The sequence below is a fragment of the Sus scrofa genome, chromosome 4, assembly GCF_054392235.1.
Source record: "Sus scrofa isolate SSC_HxYL_T2T_F1_AM1 chromosome 4, Sscrofa_HxYL_maternal_Yorkshire_Landrace_v2.0, whole genome shotgun sequence".
NCBI lineage: Eukaryota > Metazoa > Chordata > Mammalia > Artiodactyla > Suidae > Sus > Sus scrofa.
In genome coordinates this window covers 45,631,464-45,655,402 of record NC_139386.1, presented here as the reverse complement: position 1 = coordinate 45,655,402, position 23,939 = coordinate 45,631,464, and the positions used below count along the sequence as shown (strand labels likewise).

The 23,939-nt window shown below is 38.3% G+C and overlaps 1 protein-coding gene across 10 annotated transcripts in view; it reads left to right on the top strand.

The window, feature by feature from the left end:
- The window catches only part of SLC26A7 (solute carrier family 26 member 7), a 179,862-nt gene that overhangs the window by 24,293 nt on the left and 131,630 nt on the right, over positions 1-23,939 (top strand). For all 10 annotated transcript variants that reach the window (XM_085021081.1, XM_085021078.1, XM_085021076.1 and 7 more), the window contains exon 3: positions 23,486-23,596. Coding sequence is in view for 7 of the 10 variants with exons in the window: in XM_085021078.1 (XP_084877204.1) it covers positions 23,486-23,596 (111 nt within the window). In the remaining 3 variants the exon portion in view is untranslated. The remainder of the gene's footprint in view (positions 1-23,485; positions 23,597-23,939) is intronic.

The following is a 23,939-nucleotide window of genomic DNA, read 5'->3' as shown; positions in this document are numbered from 1 at the left end:
ATATAGTTGTTCATAGTATTCTCTTATGGTTTTTTGTATTTCTGCTGTATCCGTTGTGATTTCTCCTTTTTCATTTATAATTTTGGTGATTTGGGTTCTTTCTCTCCTCTTTTTAGTGAGTCTGGCCAGGGGTTTATCAATTTTGTTCACCTTTTCAAAGAACCAGCTCTTGGTTTTATTAATTTTCTCTATTGTTTTTTGAGTCTCTATTTTATTGATTTCTTCTTTGATCTTTATAATTTCCTTCCTTCTGCTGACTTTAGGACTTTTTTGTTCTTCTTTTTCTAATTTATTTAGGTGGAGGGTTAAGTTGTCAATTTGGGATCTTTCTTCTTTTTTGAGAAAGGCCTGGATTGCTATAAATTTCCCTCTGAGCACTGTTTTCGCAGCATCCCATAGATTTTGAGAGGTTGTGTCTTCATTATCATTTGTTTCAAGGTAGTTTTTAATTTCCTTTTTGATTTCCTCATTGACCCATTGGTTTTTTAGTAGCATGTTGTTTAGTCTCCATGGAGTAGGTTTTTTCTCTTTGCTTTTCCCATGGTTGATTTCTAATTTCATGGCATTGTGGTCAGAGAAGATACTTGAGATAATTTCTATGCTCCTAAATTTATTGAGATTCACTTTATGTCCCAATATGTGGTCTATTCTTGAGAATGTTCCATGAGCATTTGAGAAGAATGTGTATTCTGCTTTTTTTGGATGTAGTGTCCTGAAGATATCAATTAAGTCTAACTTTTCTATTGTTTCCTTTAGGATCTCTGTTGCTTTATTGGTTTTCTGTCTAGAGGATCTGTCCATTGATGTGAGGGGGTTATTTAGGTCTCCTACTATGATTGTATTCTCATCAATATCTCCCTTTATGTCTGTTAATATTTGTTGTATGTATCTGGGTGCTCCTATGTTTGGGGCATATATGTTGATGATAGTAACATCCTCTCCTTGGATGGATCCCTTAATCATTAAATAGTGTCCTTCTTTGTCTTTCTTTATGTCGTTTGTTTTAAAGTCTATTTTGTCTGATATGAGCGTTGCAACTCCTGCTTTTCTGTCATGTCTATTGGCATGAAATACTTTTCCCCAGCCTTTCACTTTCAATCTATATGTATCTTTTGTCCTAAGGTGAGTTTCTTGTAGGCAGCATATTGAAGGTTTTTGCCTTTTTATCCACTCAGCCATTCTGTGTCTTTTGATTGGGGCATTCAGTCCATTGACATTTAAGGTGATAATTGATAGATGATTATTTATTGCCATTTGATCCTCGTGTTCCAGTTGATTCTATGGTTCTCCATTCTTCTTTTTTTTTTTTTTTTTTTTTTTGGTTGGATGGTCTCCTGTTATTATCTGCTTGAGTGTATTTTTTTTTTCATTTTTTGCAAATGCAATATTTGGTTTTGGCTTGTGGTTGCCCTGTTTTTTAAGTATGCTAACCCCTTCCCATAATTGTGTGTTTTAGCCTGATGGTCCTGTAAGTTCAAACACTTCATTATTATATTAAAATTAAGAAGAGAGACATACATACAAACAAAAAGGATTATTTACCTCCTAACATCCCTTGCCCACATTTTATGGTTTTGATGACTCTTTTATTTTTTTCTTTTTAATTTTATTTTGTTTGAAGCATGTTCATGATTAAATCTGTATGCTGGCTTATTTGAGTGACTGCTCTCTGATTACGGTTTCCTCAGTCCTAGTTCTTCCTCTTCTTCTTCTTCTTTTTTTTTTTTCTTTTCTTTTTTCTTCCCTTTCCTTCCTTTCTTTTTGGTTTAGAGAAGCCCTTTCAATATTTCCTTTAACCTGGGTTTTGTGCTGCTGTATTCTTTAAGTTTTTGTTTGTTGGAAAAAATTTTTATTTCCCCTTCTATTTTAAATGATATTCTTGCTGGATAAAGTATTCTAGGTTGCATATTTTTTCCTTTGAGCACTTTAAATAACTTGCCATTCCCTCCTGGCCTGTAGTGTTTCTGTAGAGAAATCAGCTGATATTCTTATGGGGGTTCCCTTGTAGGTAACATTCTGTTTTTCTCTTGCTGCCTTTAGGATCCTCTCTTTATCACTAACTTTTGCCATTTTTATTATGATGTGTCTTGGTGTGGGTCTGTTTGGGTTCAGTTTGTTTGGGGCCCTCTGTGCTTCTTGTATCTTGAATCCAGTATCCTTTAGATTTGGGATGTTTCCAGCGATAATTTCTTCAAATATATTTTCCATTCCCTTATCTTTTTCTACTCCTTCTGGAATTCCTATTATGCGTAGATTGGCCCGTTTTATATTATCCCATAGGTCTCTTATATTGCTTTCCAGTTTTTTGATTCGGTTTTCTGTCTGTTGACCAGATTGAGTGATTTCCATTATTCTATCTTCCACATCACTGATTCGTTCTTCTGCATTATTCATTCTGGTTTTTACTGCCCCTAGTTCAGTTTGCATCTCTGCAAATGAATGTTCTAGTTTTTCTTGGCTCCTCCTTATATTTTCTAGCTCCTTTCTGAGGGTATCTGCATTACTGTTCATATCTTCTCTTAATTCCTTCAGTATTTTCAGTATTTCTCTTTTGAATTCTAGGTCTGTCTGACTGCAGAGATCTGTTTCATTGTTGACTGTTTTAGGTGAGTTCTCCTGTTGGTTTGACTGGGGGTGGTTTCTCAGCTTCTTCATCTTGCTTGTTGTCTTCTTTCTCCTGAGGGAGTTGTACTCTCCGTTATCGGGTAGTGTTTGCCTTGTCACTGCCGTGGAATATTTCCTGAGGGCTGTCGTTGTTGGTCAATCTTTTTTGAGGCAGTGTGGCTTTTCTGGAGTGTTGATGGAACTAACAGTGTTTCTTTGAAGCAAAGGAGGACTTCCTGAGGGCAGACAGGATTGGGAGGTCCACCCCACGATGGTAGCAGATTTCACTTGGTTCTCAGCACCCCCTGGGGTCTTGGGCGGGTAGCAGGGCCCTTGGAGACTCAAGAGGCTCCTCCCCAGGGCAGCCCGACTCAGAAAGACCGTCTGAGATCTTTTCCCGATTTGGCCAGGCTTGTTGCAGCTTTTCTGGGCTGCAGGGGGTCCTGCCTGGAGCTGGCAGTCCTATGCAGCTGGTCCACTAGGTCTCAGCACCCCTTGGGGTCTTGGGCGGGTAGCAGGGCCCTTGGAGACTCAAGAGGCTCCTCCCCAGGGCAGCCCGACTCAGAAAGACCGTCTGAGATCTTTTCCCGATTTGGCCAGGCTTGTTGCAGCTTTTCTGGGCTGCAGGGGTTCCTGCCTGGAGCTGGCAGTCCTATGCAGCTGGTCCACTAGGTCTCAGCACCCCTTGGGGTCTTGGGCGGGTAGCAGGGCCCTTGGAGACTCAAGAGGCTCCTCCCCAGGGCAGCCCGACTCAGAAAGACCGTCTGAGATCTTTTCCTAAGTCGGCCAGGCTTGTTGCAGCTTTTCTGGGCTGCAGGGGTTCCTGCCTGGAGCTGGCAGTCCTATGCAGCTGGTCCACTAGGTCTTAGCACCCCCTGGGGTCTTGGGCGGGTAGCAAGGCCCTTGGAGACCCAAGAGGCTCCTCACCGGGGGAGCCCGTCTCAGAAAAACCGTCGGAGAATTAGGTCGATCTATTCACGGCCTGGCTAGGCTTGTTCTAGCTTTACTGGGCTGCAGGCCTTTTCTCGGGGGCTGGTGGTGTTTGGTGCTGCTCTGCGGAAGTGTAGCCCCTCCAAAGGGCAAGCAGGCCTGTGCAGGGAGAGCCCCTGCGGTGGTAGGCTTCAGGCAATTGTTGAGGCCAGCCCTCCTGGATGGCAGGCAGCCCCAGGTTCGGCGAGAGCGTAGGGGGTGGCGGGGGTGGGGGGAGGGAATGCACTGGGAAGCACAGCTTTCTGCTAGCTAGCGGGCCTGTAAGCTTGCTGTGGCGTGGGGGGTATTCTATGGGAACCCACCCCTTCTTCTCTCCGCTCCCCAGCACGGGCACAGACCAGGCTCTTCTCCCAGGTTCCCTCTGAGGCGGCTTTCCACTTCCCCGCCCCTAGAGTATTGCTCCCTTCCTCTGCGACAGCTTTGTTTTCTAGTCTCCCAGGCAGTCTCTGCCCCGTCAACTGGTTTCTAGACCTCCCAAGCAGTTTCCGCTCTGCCCCGCCCCCCTAGCCGGGGGACTAATCTCTGGAGCCGAGGTCTCGGTGCCCAGCCCCCACCCAGGCGTCCCCCGGCCCTTTCTTGGGGACTAACCTTCGGAGGTGAGGTCTCGGTGCCCAGCCCCCACCCAGGCGTCCCCCTGGCCCCCTCTCGGGGACCAACCTTCAGAGGCGAGGTCTCGGTTCCCAGCCCCCACCCAGGCGTACCCCGGCCCTTTCCCGGGGACTAACCTCTGGAGCCGAGGATTCGGTGCCCAGCCCCCACCCAGGCGTCTCAATTTTTGGTGACTGTGCCCGTAGTTCAGATGGTCCGTTGGGTTCTTGATCCGTTTTTCCGTACTCCGACTTACTGCTACACTCTTCTCTGCATCTGGGGATTCCTCCGGTTCATTTGATCTTTCGCCCGGTAGGAGACTTTCCAGGGTGCAGGATCCCTTTCTCCTCCGCAGTTCCCTTTCGGGAGCGCCCGTCCCGCTCGGATTCACCTTCTCTCACTCTCCTCTTTTCTCCCGTTCTGCCCAATAATGTCACGAACTTCTTGCCATTATTGGAGTTTAGGTTCCTCTGCCAGCGATTGGTTGCTGTTCTGTGCGAGTCATTTCTTCTGTAGATGTGCTTTTTTTGTTGTGTTTGTGGGAGAGGGCGAGCGTGTCCCCCTACTCCTCCGCCATCTTGTCCTCTCTCTTTATGCATTTTGAATATTAACTCCTTATCAGGCATATGTCTGAAAATATATTTTCAGTTTGTCAATAGTTTTCTTTGCTGTACAAAAACTTTTAACTTTAACTAGATCACATTTGTTTATTTTGCTTTTATTTCCCTTACCTGAGGTGACAGATCCAAGCAAATATTGCTAAGATTTTTGTCAAAGAGTGTACTGCCTATGTTCTTCTAGGAATTTTATGGTTTCCAGTCTTACAAGTAGGTCTTTAATCCAATTTGAGTTTATTTTTTACAGAATGTGAGAAGATATTCTAACATCATTCTTTAACATTTAGGTGTCCATTTTCCCCATTACCAATTATTGAAGAGACTGTCTTTCCTCCATTGTATATTTTGACCTCTTTGTCAAAGATTAATTGAATATATGTGTGTGGGTTTATTTCTGGGCTCTCTATTCAGTTCCATTGATATGTGTATCTGTTTTTGTGCCAGTAATATACTGTTTTGATTTTATTGTGGCTTTTTTTGTATATTCTGAAATCAGGGTGCATGATACTTCCAGCTTTTTCTGTTTCTTCAAGATTGCTTTGGCTATTTGTGGTCATTGGTGGTTACATACAAATTTTAGGATAATTTGTTCTAGTTTTGTGAAAAAGATCATGGGTATTTGATAGGGATTACATTAAATCTGTATATTGCTGGAGTTCCCACTGTGGTCCAGTGGGTTAATGATTGGGCTTATATCTATGGAAGTGCCTATTCGATCCCTAGCCTGTTGCATTGGATTAAGGATTCAGTGTTTTTGTAGCTGTGGTGCAGGTCACAGCTCTGGCTCACGTTAGGTCTCTGGCCTGGGACTTCCATATACTGTGAGTGTGGCTGGAAAAAAATCTGTAAATTGTTTTGTTTAGTATGGCCATTTTAGCAATATTAAATGTTTTCAATCCAAAATCATCTTTCCATTTATTTGTATCATCTCATTCATCAATGTTTTATAGTTTTCAGCATACAGGTCTTTTACCTCATTGCTTATTCTTAGGAATTTTATTATTTTGATGTGATTTTAAATGAGATTGTATTATTTTTCTTTTTTAAAATTTATTTATTTTTTTCCCACTGTACAGCATGGGGACCAAGTTACACATATACGTATACATAGTTTTTCCTCCTGTTGTGTTGCGATGTAAGTATCTAGACATAGTTCTCAATGCTACACAGCAGGATCTCATTGTAAATCCATTCTGAGAGCAATAGTTTGCATCTGTTAACCCTAAGCTCCTGATATCTCCTACTCCCTCCCTCTCCCCCTGGGCAGCCACAAGTCTATTCTCCAAGTCTATGATTTTCTTTTCTGTGGAAAAGTTCATTTGTGCTGTATATTAGATTTCAGTTATAAGGGATACCATATGGTATTTGTCTTTCTCTTTCTGACTTATTTTCTCACTTATTTCACTCAGTATTTCATCCATGTTGCTGCAAATGGCATTATGTCATTCTTTTTTTATGGCTGAGTAGTATTCCATTGTGTATATGTACCATGTCTTCCTAATCCAATTGTCTGTTGATGGATATTTGGGTTGTTTCCAGCTGTTGGCTATTGTGAATAATGCTGCAATAAACATGCGGGTGCATGTGTCTCTTTTAAGTAGAGTTTTGTCTGGATATATGCCCAAGAGTGGGATTTCTGGGTCATATGGAAGTTCTATGTATAGATTTCTAAGGTAACTCCATACTGTTCCCCATAGTGGTTGTACCAGCTTACATTCCCACCAACAGTGCAGGAGGGTTCCCTTTTTTCCATACTTCAGCACTTGTTATTTGTGGATTTATTAATGATGGCCATTCTGACTGGTGTGAGGTGGTATCTCATGGTATTTTTGATTTGCATTTCTCTAATAATGAGGGATGTTGAGCATTTTTTCATGTGCTTTTGGCCATCTGTACCTCTGCCTTGGGAAAAATGTCTCTTCAGGTCTTTTGCCCATTTTTCCATGGGGTTGTTGGCTTTTTTGCTGTTGAGTTGTATAAGTACAATCCAAAAATTTATATGGAACCACGAAAGACCCAAAATTGCCAAAGAAATCCTGAACAATGAAAACCAAGCAGGAGGCATAACTCTCCCAGACTTCAAGCCATATTACAAACTCACAGTCATTAAAACAGTATGGTACTGCTACCAAAACAGACATATAGACCAATGGAACAGAATAGAGAACCCAGAAATAAACCCTGACACCTATGGTCAATTAATCTTTGACAAAGGAAGCCAGAGCATAAAATGGGAAAAAGACAGTCTTTTCAGTAAGTATTGCTGGGAAAACTGGACAGCTGCATGCAAAGCAATGAAATTAGCATACATCCTCACACCATGCACAAAAATAAACTCAACACGGGATTGTTTTCTTAATTTCTCTTTCTGTAAGTTCATTATCAGCATATATAAAAGCAATGGATTTCTTTAATACTGTACCCTGAAATTTTTTTTATTCCTTTATTAAGTCTAATAGATATTGGTGGAGATGTTAGGGTTTTCATTATAAAGCATTATGTCTTCTGCAAATAGTGACAGTTTTACTCCTTCCTTTCCAGTTTGGTTGCATTTTCTTTTTCTTATCTGATTGTTGTGGCTATAAATTCCAATACTATGTTAAATAAAAGTGGAGAGAATGGGTATCCTTGTCTTATTTCTGAAGACTGAAGAAAGACTAAGTTTTCCACTACTGAATATGATGTTTGGTGTGGGTTTTTCATAAATGGCCTTTACCATATTGACGTATGTTCCTCTATACCTGCTTTGATGAGAATTTTTATTGTGACTTTATGTTGAATTTTGTCAAATGCTTTTTTTCTTTCTATTGAGATTTCAGATGATCATGTGATATTTATCCTTCCTTTTATTAAGGTAGTATATCACATTGATTGATCTGCAGATGTCAGAACATCTTGATGTCCTTGCAGTAAATCCAGCTTGATCATGGTTCATGATCTTTTCACATTGTTGAATTTGATTTGCCAATATTTTGTTGAAGATTTTAACATCTATATTCATCAGTGATATTGTCCTGTGATTTTTTTTTATTTTTTGTGGTGTTTTTTGGTGTGGTGTCAATATAGTGGTGTCTTGCAGAATGGATTTGTGGGTATTCCTTTTTCTCAAATTTTTTAGAATAGTTTGAGAAGAATAGTTATTTAGTCTTCTCTATTTGTTTTGTAGAATTCCTCTGTTAAAGCCATCTGTTTTGGACTTTTCCTTGTTTGGAGTTTTTTAATTGAATTACAGTACTAGTAATTGGTCTGTCAGATTATCTATTTCTTCCTGATTCAGTCTTGGAAGTTTATATTTCTAGGAATATAGCCATTTGTTTTATGTTGTCTAATTTATTGGCATGAAACTGTTCATAGAATTCTCTTACAATAGTTTGTCTTTCTGTGATGTTAATTGTAATTTCTCTTCTTTCATATCTTACTATGTTTGAATCCTCTCTTTTTTTATCTCTCAAGTACTGAGCCTGGCTAAATACTTACAAATTTTGTTTATAGTTTCATAAAATTATCCCTTGGTTTCATTGATTTTTTTTTCTTTTTTCTGTTTTGAACTCTTTTATTTCCTCTCTGATCTTTACTATTTCCTTCCTTCTGCTGACTTTTAGGCTTTGTTCTTCTTTTCTTAATTCCTTTAGATGGTAGATTAGGTTGATTATTTGAGATTTTTATTGTTTTTTTTTCCCCTCCCTTCTTCTTTTTTGCTTTTTAAGGCTACATCTGAGGCATATGGAAGTTACCAGGGGTCAAATCCAAGCTGCAGCTGCCAGCCTACACCACAGCTACAGCAACACATGATCCGAGCAGCATCTGCAGCCTACACTACAGCTTATGGCAATGCCAGATCCTTAACCCACTGAGTGGAGCCAGGGATTGATTGAACCAGCATCCTCACGGATACTAGTCAGGTTCATTACCTCTGAGCCACAATTTTCCTTGTTTCTTGAGGTAGGGCTGTATCACTGGAAACTTCTCTTAGTATGGCTTTTGCTGTGTCCTAGAGATTTTGGAAATTTGCATTTTCATTTTCATTTGTCTCACGGTATTTTCTGATTCCCTCTTTGATTTCTTCATTGTTCTGCTGTTTTTTTGTTTTTTTGTTTTTTTAGCAAGTCGTTTAGTCTCCCTCTCTTTGTGTTTTTCTCCTTTTTCTTCCTGTAATTGATATCTAGTTTCATACAATTGTAGTTTGAAAGATGCTTGATATAATTTCTATCCTCTTAAATTTGTTGAAACTTATTCTGCAGCATATCCTATGGTATATCCTGGAAAGCTTGCCATGTGCACTTGAAAAGAATGTGTATTTTTTTTTTTATTTTTGGATTGAATGTCCTGTGGATATCTACTAAATCTAAACAGTCTAGTACATCATTTAAGGCCACTGTTTCCTTATTGATTTTTATGTCTGGATGATATGTCCATTGATGTCTATAGGTAAATTATCCTACTATTACCATGTTACTGTCAATTTCTCACTTTATTTCTGTTAATAATTGCTTTATATAGTTAGGCACTCTTATTTTAGGTGCAGATAGATTTTTAAATACTGTATCATTCATATTTTGTAGTGATTTGTTTATCATTGTGTAATGTCCTTGTCTTTTTAAATAAATTTTATTTATTTATTTATTTATTCACTTACTTTTGGCTTTTTAGGGCTGCACCCATGGCATATGGAAGTTCCCAGGCTAGGGGTCTAATTGGAGCTATAGCTGTCAGCCTACGCCACAGCCACTGCAACACCAGATCCGAACCACATCTGCGACCTACACCGCAACTCACAGTAACACCGGATCCTTAACCCACTGAGCAAGGCCAGGGTTGAACCTGCAACCTCATGGTTTCTAGTTGGATTCATTTCCACTGCGCCATGACAGGAACTCCTATCAATTTTGTTTTAAAGTTTACTTTTTTTTGGTATGAATATTGCTACCCCAGAGCTTTCTTTTTATTTTCTATTTCATGGAATATCATTTTCTATCCCCTCTCTTTCAGTGTGTTTATTTTTAGCTCTGAAGTAAGTCTCTTGTAGGCACCATATAGATGAGTCTTTTTTTAAAAAATTTAATCAGATACTTTGTGTCTTTTGTTTGGTACATTTAATCCACTGATACTTAAATTGATTGTGTTAGCTATGTACTTATTGCCATTTTCTAATTTGTTTTCTTATTTTTCTTTGTCATTCTTCTCTGTTATGTTCTTCATCTTTTAGTCTCTTCTCTTATGGTTTGATTATTTTTTTAGTGTTATGTTTTTTTTCTCTCTCTAAATTTGTATATCTATTTTAGGTTTTTGATTTGTGGTTATCACGGAGCTCAAAAATGTTAACCTATAACCATATCTACATTTTTTTTTAGCCATAAACATTTATTGGCCTTTGGCAACACTTTTTCTAAATTATTGTTGATGAGTACCGTTCACATATTGCCAGTGTTTTAAAAACTCAAGTAATTTTATTCTATTTATAGTTGTACAACCATCATTACAAACTAATCTTACAGCATTTACATCCAAACAATACAGCCCATCCCTCCCCTGCAATTTGTTTCCTTTGGTAACCATAAGTTTTTTCAGTCTGTGAGTCAGTTTCTGTTCTACAAATTAGTTCAATGTATCCTTTTTTTAGATTCCACATATAAGTGATAGCATATGACATTTGTGTCTCACTGTCTAACTAACTTCACTTAGCATTATAATTTCTAGGTTCATCCATGTTGTTGCAAATGCCATTATTTCATCTTTTTTATGGTTAAGTAATATTCCAATATCCACATCTTCTTTATCCATTGCTCTGTCAATAGACATTTAAGTTGCTTCCATGTCTTGGTATTGTATATAGTGCTGCAATGAGCACTGGGGTACAGGTATCTTTTTGAGTCATGGTTTTCTCTGGATAGATGCTCAGGAGTGAGATTGTGGATCAAATAGTAATTCTATTTTTAGTTTTTAGACATCTCCATATGTTTTCCATAGTGGTTGCACCAACCAATTTACATTCTCACCAACAGTGTGAGAGGGTTCCCTTTTCCAAACCCTTTCCAGCATTTATTGCTTGTAGACTTTTTGATGATGGCCATTCTGGCTGGTGTAAGGTGATACCTCATAGTAGTTTTGATTTGCATTTCTCTAATAATTAGTGATGATGAACATCTTTTCATGTGTATGTCTTTGGAGAATTTTCTGTTTAGATCTGCCCATTTTTGGATGCGATTGTTTGTTCTTTTGGTATTGAGCTGCAGGAGGTGTTTATAAATTTTGGAGATTAACACCTTGTCAGTAGCTCCATTTCCAAATATTTTCTCCCATTCTGTGTGTTGTCTTTCCATTTTGTTTAAGGTTTCCTTTGCTGTGCAAATAGTTTTAAGTTTAATTAGGTCCCATTTGTTTATTTTTGTTTTTACTGTCATTACTCTTAAGAGGTGGATCTGGGAAGATATTGCTGTGGTTTATGTTGGAGAGTCTTTGGCCTATGTTTTTCTCTAAAAGTTTTATAGTATCTAGTCTTATATTTAGGTCTTTAATTCATTTTAAGTTTATTTTTGTGTATGGTATTAGGGAGTGTTCTAATTTCATCCTTTCACATGTGGCTGTCCAGTTTTCCCAGCACCACTTATTGAACAAGCTATTTTTTCTCCATTGTATATTCTTGCCTCCTTTTTCACAGATCAGTTGACCGTAGGTGTGTGCCTTTAACTGTGGGTTTTCTATCCTGTTCCACTGATCTATATTTCTGTTTTTGTGCCAGTACCATACTGTTTTGATGACTGTATATGTGTGTGTATGTGCATATATACACACACACAATATTGTTTTAAGTTGTTGGTCTCTTAATTGCAAGTGCATCTCCAGTATCCTGCGTTTGTACTCTCTTTTAATGATTTCTGGTTTTGGTAACTTTTTTGTGTGTGGATGATTTCCTACCATTACTATATGTATGCCTTTCCTGGTGAGCTTTGTCATTTGTAATGTTTCTATTTGTGGCCTTTTCTTTTCTACCTAGAGAAGTTCCTTTAGTATTTGTTGTAAATCTGGTTTAGTAGTACTGAATTCTCTTAGATTTTGCTTGCCTGTAAAGCTTTTGATTTCTCCTTCAAATCTAAAAGAGAGCCTTGCTGAGTAGAGTAATCTTGGTTGGAAGTTTTTTCCCTTTTATCACTTTAAGTATATCATGCCACTCCCTCCTGACTTGCAGAGTTTCTGCTGAAAAATTATTGATAACTTTATTGATAACCTTATCAGGGTTCCTTTGTATGTTATTTATTTCTTTTCCCTAGCTGCTTTCAATATTTTCTCTTTGTCTTTAATTTTTGGTCAGATCGATTAATATATGTCTTGGGGTATTCCTCCTTGGGTTTATTTTATATGATACTTGTTTTGCCTCTTGGATTTGAGTGATTTCTTTCCCATGTTAGGGAGGTTTTCAGCTATTATATCTTCAAATAATTTCTCTGGCGTTTCTCTCTCTTTTCTCCTTCTGGCACCCCTATAATATGGATGTTGGTGTATTTAATGTTGTCCCAGAGTTCTCTGAGACTGTTTTCATTTCTTTTCAATCTTTTTTATCTCTCTCTCTTTTTTTTGGTCTTTTTGTCTTTTATAGCCACACCGGTGGCACATGGAGGTTCCCAGGCTAGGGGTTGAATTGGAGCTGCAGCCGCCAGCCTATGCCACAGCCACAGCAATGTGGGATCTGAGCCATGTCTGTGACCTCTACTACAGCTCACAGCAACACCAGGTCATTACCCACTGAGCAAAGCCAGGGATTGAACCCATGTCCTCATGGATGCTAGTCAGGTTCACCAACCACTGAGCCATGATAGGAACTCCAATCTTTTTTCTCTTTTCTGTTTCACATCAATGATTTCAACTAGTCTTATCTTCCACCTAGCTTATTCGTTCTTCTGCCTCCTGTATTGGGTTGTTGGTTGCTTCTAGTGAATCGTTTATTTCAGTTATTTTTCTGTTATTTTGTATCTCTGCTTGCTTGATCCCTAAATATTCTATTTCTTTGCTCACTGTTTCTTGTCATTTATCAATCTTTGCCTCCAGTTTATTTCCAAGATTTTGAATCATCTTTACTATCATAAATCTAAGGTCTTTTTCATGGAGGTTGATAATTTCTAGATCAGTTAGCTGTTTTTATGGATTTTTTTCTTGTTCTCTTATCTGAATTATAATTCTCTACCTTTTCATATTGTGTAGATTTTTGGTGTGGTCTTATTTTTGCAGACAATAGGCTTGTAGCCTCTCTTGCTTCTGATGTCTGCTCCTTTGTGGCTGAAGTTGTTATGGGGGCTTGTTGCAGTCTTCCTGATGGGAGGGACTGGTGCCTTCCCAATGGTAGGTGGAGCTGATTCTTATCTCTCTGGTGGGTTGGTCTATGTTTCTGGGTGTGATTAGAGGTGGCTGTGTGTCTGGGGGGATCTTTAGGTGGCCTGTTTGCTGATGGGTAGGGCTGTGATTCCAACTGGATTATTGTTTGGCCTGGAGATTCTTACCCCTGATGGTTGTGGCCAGAGTTTTCCAAAATGGCCCCTTCTAGAGGAGCTCATACTGATGATTATCCCTGAGAACTTTCCTTCCAATGCCCTCACAACAAGCTTCAGTCACCGCCCATTTCCCCAGGAGATCCTCCAAGAACTGCAGGCAGGTCTGACTCAAATTCCTATGGAATCCCTGCTTTGTACACATGAAAGCCCATGTGCACCTTTCAAGAGTGGAGTGTCCATTTCCCCCAGTCCCATGGAGCCCCTGAAAACAAGCCCTGCTGACCCTCAATGCCAAATGCTCCAAGGGCTCCTCCTCTCAATGCAGGATCCCCAGGTAGGGGAACCTGACATAGGGCTCAGAACTCTTACTCCCATGAGTGGGCCTCTGTGATATAGTTACCTTCCAGTATGTGGGCCACCCACCCAGAGGGCATTGGGTTTCTTATATTGCCCCCCTACCATCTCAATGTGGCCTCCACTTTGTCTTCTGGAATAGGATATCTTTTTTTCATAGTTTTCAGTCTATTTTGTTGATGGTTGTTCAGCAGTTGGTTGTAATTTTGTTGCTTTTGTGAGAGAAGGTGAGCTCCAGTCCTTCCACTCCACTGTCTTAATCCTGTCTCCCCTTTATGGGGTTTCCCTTGTATCTGACTCTTTTTTTTTCTCTTGTTATTTTTAAAATTATCTTTAACATCTGCCATTTTAGTTATGACATGTATTGATGTGAGTCTCTTTAGAGTCCTCTGATTCAGGACTCTCTGTGCTCCTTTTACCTGGATATCTGTTTTAGTCTTCAGGCTTGAAAATTTTGCAGTCATAATTTCATCACATATTTTTTCAACTCTTTTCTCTCTTCTCCTTATGGGATCCCTATAATGAGAATATTAGTATGTTTGAAGTTGTCCCAGAGATCTCTTAAACTATCCTAATTATTTTAAATTTTCTTTTCTTTTCTTTTCTTTTTTTTCCTGTTCTGACTGGGTGATTTTCATTATTCTTGCATATTACTTCTGGATTTTTCTGTATAACCTAATCTGCTGTTAATTCCTTCTAGTGTAATTTTTTTCTGCTTTTTATGGTTGTACCTGTGTCATATAGAAGTTCCCAGGCTATGGATCAAATCAGAGCTGCAGCTGCTGGCCTATGCCATAGCCAGAGAAATGCACGATCTGAGCCATGTCTGTGACCTATACCACAGCTCATAGCAATGCCAGAATGCTTAACCCACTGAACAAGGCCAGGGATCAACCCTGCATCCTCATGGATATGAGTTGGATTCATTACTCCTGCTCCACAATGGGAACTCTCCTTCTAGTATATTTTTAATTTCAGTTACTGTATTCTTCATCTCTGACTGGTTCTTTATTATATTTCCTAGTTCTTCATTAAAATTCTCATGTGTTAATCTGTTCTTTCCCTCTGTTCAGTTAGCATTCTTATTACTATTGCTTTGAATTCCTTATCACATAAATTATCTGTTTCATTAGGATTTTTTTTTTCAGGACTTCTTTCTGATTCTTTAATTTCAAAACTATTCTTTTCTCTTCTCAATTTCCTTAACTTTCTCTGTCTCTATGAAATGAGGCGAAAAATTTAAAGTCATCCCTATGTAGTCTGTGTGTTCCTGGTTTCCTTATGTGGGAGCATCAAAATCTAGTCTACATGTGCCTTTGGCTTTGGTGGAGAAGCTGTGTCTGAAGTGATCATGAATTCCTCTTCCCCTGGGGTGTGCTGGGAGCTACCACTTTGGTGGGTGGTCTGGAATTGGAGTGGCTGGAACCAGAGCCAATTGCAAGTTGGGTTTCTTCAATGCTCAGTAGTCATCACTGCCCTATTATATTTGGGGCCTGAGGGGCTGAAACAGTGCAGAGTTTGGTTTGTTTGGAGTGTGATGGAAGCCTCTACCATGGTTTGGGAGATGGCTAGGGCCTAATTGCTTGGAGCGTCACTTCTATGCTAATTTCAGTTTTTATCCAGTGTACACACCTTGGTTAGAGGCTAGATGAGTCGGAGAGGGTGGTGCTACACTACTGAGCTGCGCCTTCCCAAATGTGCACAGGGATGTGCTGGACACTTTCCAGTGATTACAGTCTCTGTCCTGAATCCATCTTTGCTCTCTTCTGAGTGTGCACAGGGGTGCACTCTTGAGGGATAGTGCTGTGACTTATTTTGTGATATGAATTATTAGGATAAGAATCTTAGCTTTGGTTTTAAAATAAATATCCCCTCTTTTATCATAGCCAAATGCAGCAATTCACCAGTGAGCCCAGTATTTAAAATTGAAAATCATTGTTTGGCTTCTGCTTGGCAGCTTTAAAAAATTAAATACAGCACTTCAACCTGACTTTGAGAAATGAGTATTTTCAGAATTGGCTCAAACTTTCCAGTTTTGCATACGATAGGGGGAAGCTATCAATGATTTTATGAATTGCATTTTGTCAATCATTTTTCTCAAATAAGGTTGATGACATCATTTATTGGGGGTCCCTTTTTCTAATTTACACAAGGGTGTTGAATGATTTAGCAGCAGGTGGGGTTAGATGCAGGCTGGCAGTAGAGGCCAAGAGCCTCTGAGGGCTTTGCCTGATCAGGTCAACATGGGTTCATCTTAGAATTTTTACAAATATTTTCTTTCTTGTGTGCTAGAAATTGGGGAGACTAATGAGACAGTTAAATTGTATTACCTCTTATGGAAACTCAGTTCTGCAAAGCCTGACCAGAGTTCCAAATGTGTTTGGTACCAATTTAGTCACTTTTGCTTTTAAATATTCCATAGGCTCCACTTCCTTAAAGTTATAGAACCCGAGTCCTAAGAATAGTACTCTTGAGACTCCTGCCAATACAACTTCCAGTGATGGTGCCATGTATAGCAGAGGTTGCATAGGGCTTTAACTTCTTAATATGAGTTTTAAGTAAGCAGTCTGTAGAAGATTAACATTTATCAACTTAATTTTTAGACACATTATTTAGGAACTTAGATGCTATTTTAGATGACTAAAAATACAAAATTTTAATGATATTATATAGATTTAGAGATTATGAATTATAAATTCAAAGTTTGTAATATTATTTAGCGTTTTTTAAGGACAAGAGTTTCAATCTTGTTAAACGTCCCAGCATCAAATGATCTCTCACTTTCTGCCCCTTCCAAAAACTAACACTTGTATGTTTTCCAGGGGTCCTATAGCAAAATATCACAAGCTAGGTGACTGAAACAGGAAATTTGTTGTCTCAAAGTGCTGGAGGATAGAAATCCAAAATCAAGGTGTGAGCAGAGTTGATTCCTTCTGAGAGCCATGAAGGAAAATTTGTATGTGCCATTTCCCTAGCTTCTGGTGGTTTGCTGGCAATCTTTGATGTTTTGGGCATATAGAATTTTTGTCTTTATTTCTGCTTTCATCTTTGCATGGCATTCTCCCTGTGCACTTCTCTGTTTCTTCACATGGGATTCTTTTTATCAATCATATTGAATTATGAGCCCATCTATTCAAGAAAGGCTATATCTTAATAAATTTCATCTGAAATGACCTTATTTCCAAATAAGGTCATATTCTGAGGTGCTAGGAGTTACGATTTCAACATATGAATGGTGGTGGTACGCAGTTCATCCCATAAGAAAGCCCAAAGTTATTTTATGAAAAGAAATGATATTCTTGGAGCATTGAATTCTACTGGAATAGTTGTTTCATTGAGTTGTGGAAACTGTAGTTTTCTGGGTAGTATTTGAAGTGCCATAACTAAGTGCTACAGTCTATGAAATACTGTTGTTATATTTTTTTAATAATGATTTTTTTCCATTATAGCTGGTTTACAGTGTTCCATCAATTTTCTACTGTACATCAGTGACCCAGTTACACATACATGTATGCATTCTTTATTCTCACATTATCATGCTCCATCATAAGGGCCTAGATATAGTTCCCAGTGCTATACAGCAGGATCTCATTGCTTATCCATTCCAAAGGCAATAGTTTGCATCTATTAACCCCAAGTTACCAATCCATCCCTCTCCCTCCTGGCAACCACAAGTCTCTTCTCCATGTCCACGATTTTCTTTTCTGTGGAAAGGTTCACTTGTGCTATGTATTAGATTCCAGAGATAAGCTGTTCTTCTGTATTCATGCTTGAGGGGAATAAAACCAGTGCCTCTGAATCTTAGATGCCTGAATTCACAATAAAGAAATGAGTTGATGAAGCCAAGAAAATATAAAGTTCCCAATAGAATGGCTCTCTATATATAATTATAGTACCAATTCACAACTTCAGATACATTATTCAATTTCCAGACATGATCTTTTGCAGTTTTAGTTTTCTTTCATTTTCTAAAAAAATTGCTATCATACAAATCCAGATCAAACTGGTCTAAAGCTGAGCTAAAACCCTATATATTAAAATATAAAACATCATCTTCTCTGTGGTAAATAGTTCTCTTTCTCATCAGCAGTGATTGTCACTTTATAGCAATCTCAGCTGAGAGATTATAGTAGGAGAAGAGGCAGAAAGTGAGCTACCTATTTGCTCTTGTGTTTTTCTTAGGTCAGGAGTAAGGCACTCTGTCCAGGGAAGCCATTTTCACTGCAGCCTGGGTAGAAGGGGTGAGGGGTGCTGGTGGTCCAGCTTCACACTCAGGACTTCTCAAAATATGGGGGGCCCTGAAACTACTTATGATATTGACGTGGGGATATGGAGTCTCTTCCACTAAAATAACCATTACTACACCTACAAACCATATTTTCTTAAAAATTGCACCTTTCAAGGCCCTCTAGTGACCATTCTTTTGTGGATGTATATGACTTGCACTACCAGTATATGATTTTTGGTTTTTAAAATTAATCATCCATCTGAAGACCTCAAGTTACGAGTGTTCTCCTCCAATTTCCCTTTCCCTCTCTCCTGTCCCCAACCCTCTTCCTTCTGTACTTCCTCTTCTGGACTCTTTTGTCACCATTTGGCCCAAATATACCTATTTTGTTTTTATCCTTGTTACTTTTGTTTGCTGTGTTGTTTTCACTCTTATCCAAGAGAGATAAAGTAATACAAATATCTGTCAGTTAATTGCAGCAATTTTCCCCTAAAATATTACAGTTAGAGAGTTCTAATTCTACTCTGATTGAAATGAAAACCCTATTTTATTAAACATGGAGAAAAGGGTATATACTTCTGCTAATTTGTGGGTGACTTCAGTTAATATTTTATTTTATTTTATTTTTTTTCAAAAGAGTATTTTATTTTATTTTTCTTTAATATTTTTTTTTTATTTTCCCACTGTACAGCAAGGGGGTCAGGTTATCCTCACATGTATACATTACAATTACAGTTTTTCCCCCACCCTTTCTTCTGTTGCAACATGAGTATCTAGACATAGTTCTCAATGCTATTCAGCAGGATCTCCTTGTAAATCTATTCTAAGTTGTGTCTGATATGCCCAAGCTCCCGATCCCTCCCACTCCCTCCCCCTCCCATCAGGCAGCCACAAGTCTCTTCTCCAAGTCCATGATTTTCTTTTCTGAGGAATGTTCATTTGTGCTGGATATTAGATTCCAGTTATAAGTGATATCATATGGTATTTGTCTTTGTCTTTCTGGCTCATGTCACTCAGTATGAGATTCTCTAGTTCCATCCATGTTGCTGCAAATGGCATTATGTCATTCTTTTTTATGGCTGAGTAGTATTCCATTGTGTATATATACCACTTCTTCCCAATCCAATCATCTGTCGATGGACATTTGGGTTGTTTCCATGTCTTGGCTATTGTGAAGAGTGCTGCAATGAACATGCGGGTGCACGTGTCTCTATTAAGTAGAGTTTTGTCCGGATAGATGCCCAAGAGTGGGATTGCGGGGTCATATGGAAGTTCTATGTATAGATTTCTAAGGTATCTCCAAACTGTTCTCCATAGTGGCTGTACCAGTTTACATTCCCACCAGCAGTGCAGGAGGGTTCCCTTTTCTCCACAGCCCCTCCAGCACTTGTTATTTGTGGATTTATTAATGATGGCCATTCTGACTGGTGTGAGGTGGTATCTCATGGTAGTTTTGATTTGCATTTCTCTTATAATCAGCGATGTTGAGCATTTTCTCATGTGTTTGTTGGCCATGTGTATATCTTCTTTGGAGAAATGTCTATTCAGGTCTTTTGCCCATTTTTCCATTGATTGATTGGCTTGTTTGCTGTTGGGTTGTATAAGTTGTTTATATATTCTAGAGATTAAGCCCTTGTTGGTTGCATCATTTGAAACTCTTTTCTCCCATTCTGTAAGTTGTCTTTTTGTTTTCTTTTTGGTTTCCTTTGCTGTGCAAAAGCTTGTCAGTTTGATGAGGTCCCATGGGTTTATTTTTGCTCTAATTTCTATTGCTTTGGGAGACTGACCTGAGAAAATATTCATGATGTTGATGTCAGAGAGTGTTTTGCCTATGTTTTCTTCTAGGAGTTTGATGGTGTCCTGTCGTATATTTAAGTCTTTCAGCCATTTTGAGTTTATTTTTGTGCATGGTATGAGGGTGTGTTCTAGTGTCGTTGATTTGCATGCAGCTGTCCAGGTTTCCCAGCAATGCTTGCTGAATAGACTTTCTCTTTCCCATTGTATGTTCTTGCCTCCCTTGTCAAAGATTAATTGACCATAGGTGTCAGGGTTTATTTCCGGGTTCTCTATTCTGTTCCATTTGTCTGTCTACCTGTTTTGACACCAGTACCACACTGTTTTGATGACTGTGGCTTTGTAGTATTTCTTGAAGTCTGGGAGAGTTATGCCTCCTGCTTGGTTTTTGTTTCTCTGGATTGCTTTGGCGATTCTGGGTCTTTTGTGGTTCCATATAAATGTTTGGATTGTTTGTTCTAGTTCTGTGAAAAATGTCATGGGTAATTTGATAGGGATTGCATTGAATCTGTAGATTGCTTTGGGTAGTATGGCCATTTTTACAACATTGATTTTTCCAGTCCAGGAACATGGAATATCTTTCCATTTCTTTACATCTTCTTTGATTTCTTTGATTAAAGTTTTATAGTTCTCGGCATATAGGTCCTTTACCTCTTTGGTCAGGTGTATTCCGAGGTATTTGATTTTGTGAGGTACAATTTTAAAAGGTATCGTATTTTTGTATTCCTTTTCTAATGTTTCATTGCTGATATACAGAAATGCCACTGACTTCTGAATGTTAATCTTATATCCTGCTACTTTGCTGAATTTATTAATCAGTTCAAGTAGTTTTGGGGTTGAGTCCTTAGGGTTTTCTAGGTATAGTATCATGTCATCTGCATACAGTGACAGTTTGATCTCTTCTCTTCCTATATGGATGCCTTTTATTTCTTTTGTTTGTCTAATTGCTGTGGCCAGGACTTCCAAAACGATGTTGAAGAGCAGTGGTGAGAGTGGGCATCCCTGTCTTGTTCCAGATTTGAGTGAGAAGGCTTTCAGTTTTTCCCCATTGAGGATTATATTTGCTGTGGGTTTATCATAAATGGCTTTGATTATATTCAGGAATGTTCCCTCTATACCCACTTTGGCGAGGGTCTTGATCATGAATGGATGTTGAACTTTGTCAAATGCTTTTTCTGCATCTATGGAGGTGATCATATGATTTTTGACTTTTTTTTTGTTAATGTGGTGTATGATGCTGATTGATTTGCGTATGTTGAACCATCCTTGTGAACCTGGGATGAACCCAACCTGGTCATGGTGTATAATTTTTTTGGTATGTTGTTGGATTCGGTTGGCTAAGATTTTGTTGAGAATTTTTGCATCTATATTCATCAATGATATTGGGTGATATTTTTCCTTTTTGGTGGTATCTCTGTCTGGTTTTGGAATGAGGGTGATGGTGGCCTCATAGAATGTCTTTGGGAGTATTCCTTCTTCTTCAACCTTTTGAAAGAGTTTAAGGAGGATGGGCACCAATTCCTCTTTATATGTTTGATGGAATTCACCTGTGAAGCCATCTGGTCCTGGACTTTTATTTGTAGGGAGTGATTTTATGACCTCTTCAATTTCATTTCTAGTGATTGGTCTGTTCAGTTGGTCTGTTTCTACTTGATTCAGTTTTGGCAGGCTGTAAGATTCTAGAAAATTGTCCATTTCTTCCAGGTTGTCAAACTTGTTGCCGTATAGTTTTTCATAGTATTCTCTTATGGTTTTTTTGTATTTCTGCTGTATCCGTTGTGATTTCTCCTTTTTCCATGATTATTCTTATTTTATTTTGATAGGACTATGAGATCCAAAGAAATTCTCTTTTTGAACTAATTTTTTATAGTTTTTACTTGGAATAAACTGAGAGACTGAGAGGTGAGTGTAATTATAATAAAGCAAACAGATAAACATGAGGTAACTATTCACAAGGCAAGAGAAAAGAATCAAGCTGCTTCCAGTTTTGTATTTGCATTTGCTGTTGCAGGTAGAGTACCAATGTAGCCAGGTAGTCTACCTCTGGCAAACCTGATCCTATTGATATTTGCCACATATATCAGAATTTAATGTCTGTGTGATTCTGCCAAGGTGCTTTTGATAAATATGCCACATGCATATTTCCCTTTCCCTCCATCACCGATTTAATAGATCTGAGTGATCTTCTGAAATGTGGGCAACATTTTTTCTTACTTGGAAGCATTCTGTATTTGACAGGTATTCTTGATAGGTATTTTTTATCAGGAAGCTCATTCTGAAAATGGAAGAGACAAAGTTGCTTTCTAGATTTCCATTTGACTGATGTAATACACACAATGTTTCTACAAAGTTACTTATGCTAGAAATGCCAGGAGGTGTTTGTTACGGAGGTGGGGGAATATTTAGCTTTACAATGAGATCTGTACCTTCATACCACGTTTCTCAATGACAAGATTGCTGCTTCTCATCCTGCTTGTATGGAAGTCTAGAGCAGCCTCTGCCATTGACTCTTTTATAACCACTTTTTATTTATTTTCATCAAACTTTAGGAATACATTGTCAATAAACAAGCAACCCAAGTGGGTTTTTAAAAATAAAGAAGGGACTACTGGTCATTGGTAGATCTATAATGCGTTTTGATCATAACTGAAGTGTCTTATACAGCTTGAAAAATTATTTGATGTAAAAGTAGAGTTTATTTATTTTAAAAGAAGTTAAACAGTAAAAAGTACTGATATAGGAACCAGATTGCCAGGCTCCATGATATGAATAATTAACTGGACTAATATTCAGGTAATCTAGATTCTAATGCCATTTCCTTCCTTAAATCATTTTGTAGCTTGTTAAATCCATTTTGCTCATTCAAATGGTTATCATTAATTGTACAAACTACTTGAATGTATTTTTCAGAACCTAGCTGAAATAGCTGTTTGATTCTAAGGATCAATCACAAAAAAAGATTTTTTTTTTATTTGCTTTTTAGGGCTTCACCCACAGCATATGGAAGTTCCCAGGCTAGGGGCTGAATCAGAGCTATAGCTGCTATGCCACAGCCACAGCAATGCCAGATCTGAGCCACATCTTTAACCTAAATGGCTAGTGGTAATTTAGACATGTCTAGGAAAATTTTCTATGTGCCTGTAGCAAACAAACTATGCAGGCAGTAATATCTAAGAAGAATAAAAATGAATAGTTATGAATTACTCCTTACTTATTCTTTAAATAAACATAAATAATTTTTTTCACTCTAAGTTTTATTTGAATATAGGCTAGGATTCAGTTATAAAACATGCATGGATTTATACACTGGCCTGACCACTGACTGTGATACACAATCTTTGGCCAGCCAGCTAGCCACCCAACCAGACAAATCTGATTGTGTGCATCCTTTTTGCCCCAGCTTTAGTCATAATTCATGTCAGCCTTCTTATCTTTCAGAGATTTTGCAACTAGTTCTGCCTAGTTCACAGATGCTATCGTGTGAATAGAATGAACATGTGAAAATGATTCTGTAAGTGTGTGTGTAGAGATATTTTGCTATGATGCTATCACCTTACCTGGAAAACACTCTGAGCTAATGTCTTCTTGTAGACATCTTTGTAATCAAGGGGAAAAGTAGTAGGCCAAAAAGAATGGTTTTAGAATTGAAATGTAAATAAGAGTTAATGAGTGAATTTTCTGTTACTTAGGACAATGATGAACTGAACAAGTAGAAAAATTAAATTATGGTTCCTTCCGTCATTAAATAAACCAATATCCATTCTACTGTGTAATAAATGTATCTTGGAGTTATAAGATATTCCTATGTACTCTGGTCTTCTTCACAGGGTTGGCCTTTGCTGTTCTCTCATCTGTGCACCCAGTGTTTGGTTTGTATGGGTCTCTATTTCCTGCCATCATTTATGCCATATTTGGAATGGGGCGTCATGTTGCCACAGGTAATAATTTCTGTCTATGCTAATGCTTCTCATGCTACTAATGAAAAGAACTCAGAGGTGATCATTTGATATTGATTGCATTTCCAAAGCAATTCAAACTTTACTGCTGAAATATTAGAGCAAATATTATCAGCAAATAATATCAGCAAATATTAGGGCAAGATATTTAAATTTCTGTGCCTCAATACATACTTTGATTTATTGCTCTATTGCTATGTAACCAAGGTTATTATTAAAGATTATATGCATTTTTAATTTGTAAAAAGACTAAAAGAAAGATAAATGTTCTGAATTTATAATGAAATAAAGGTAAGCACTTTGAGGAAAAGACTGTGAAATTTAG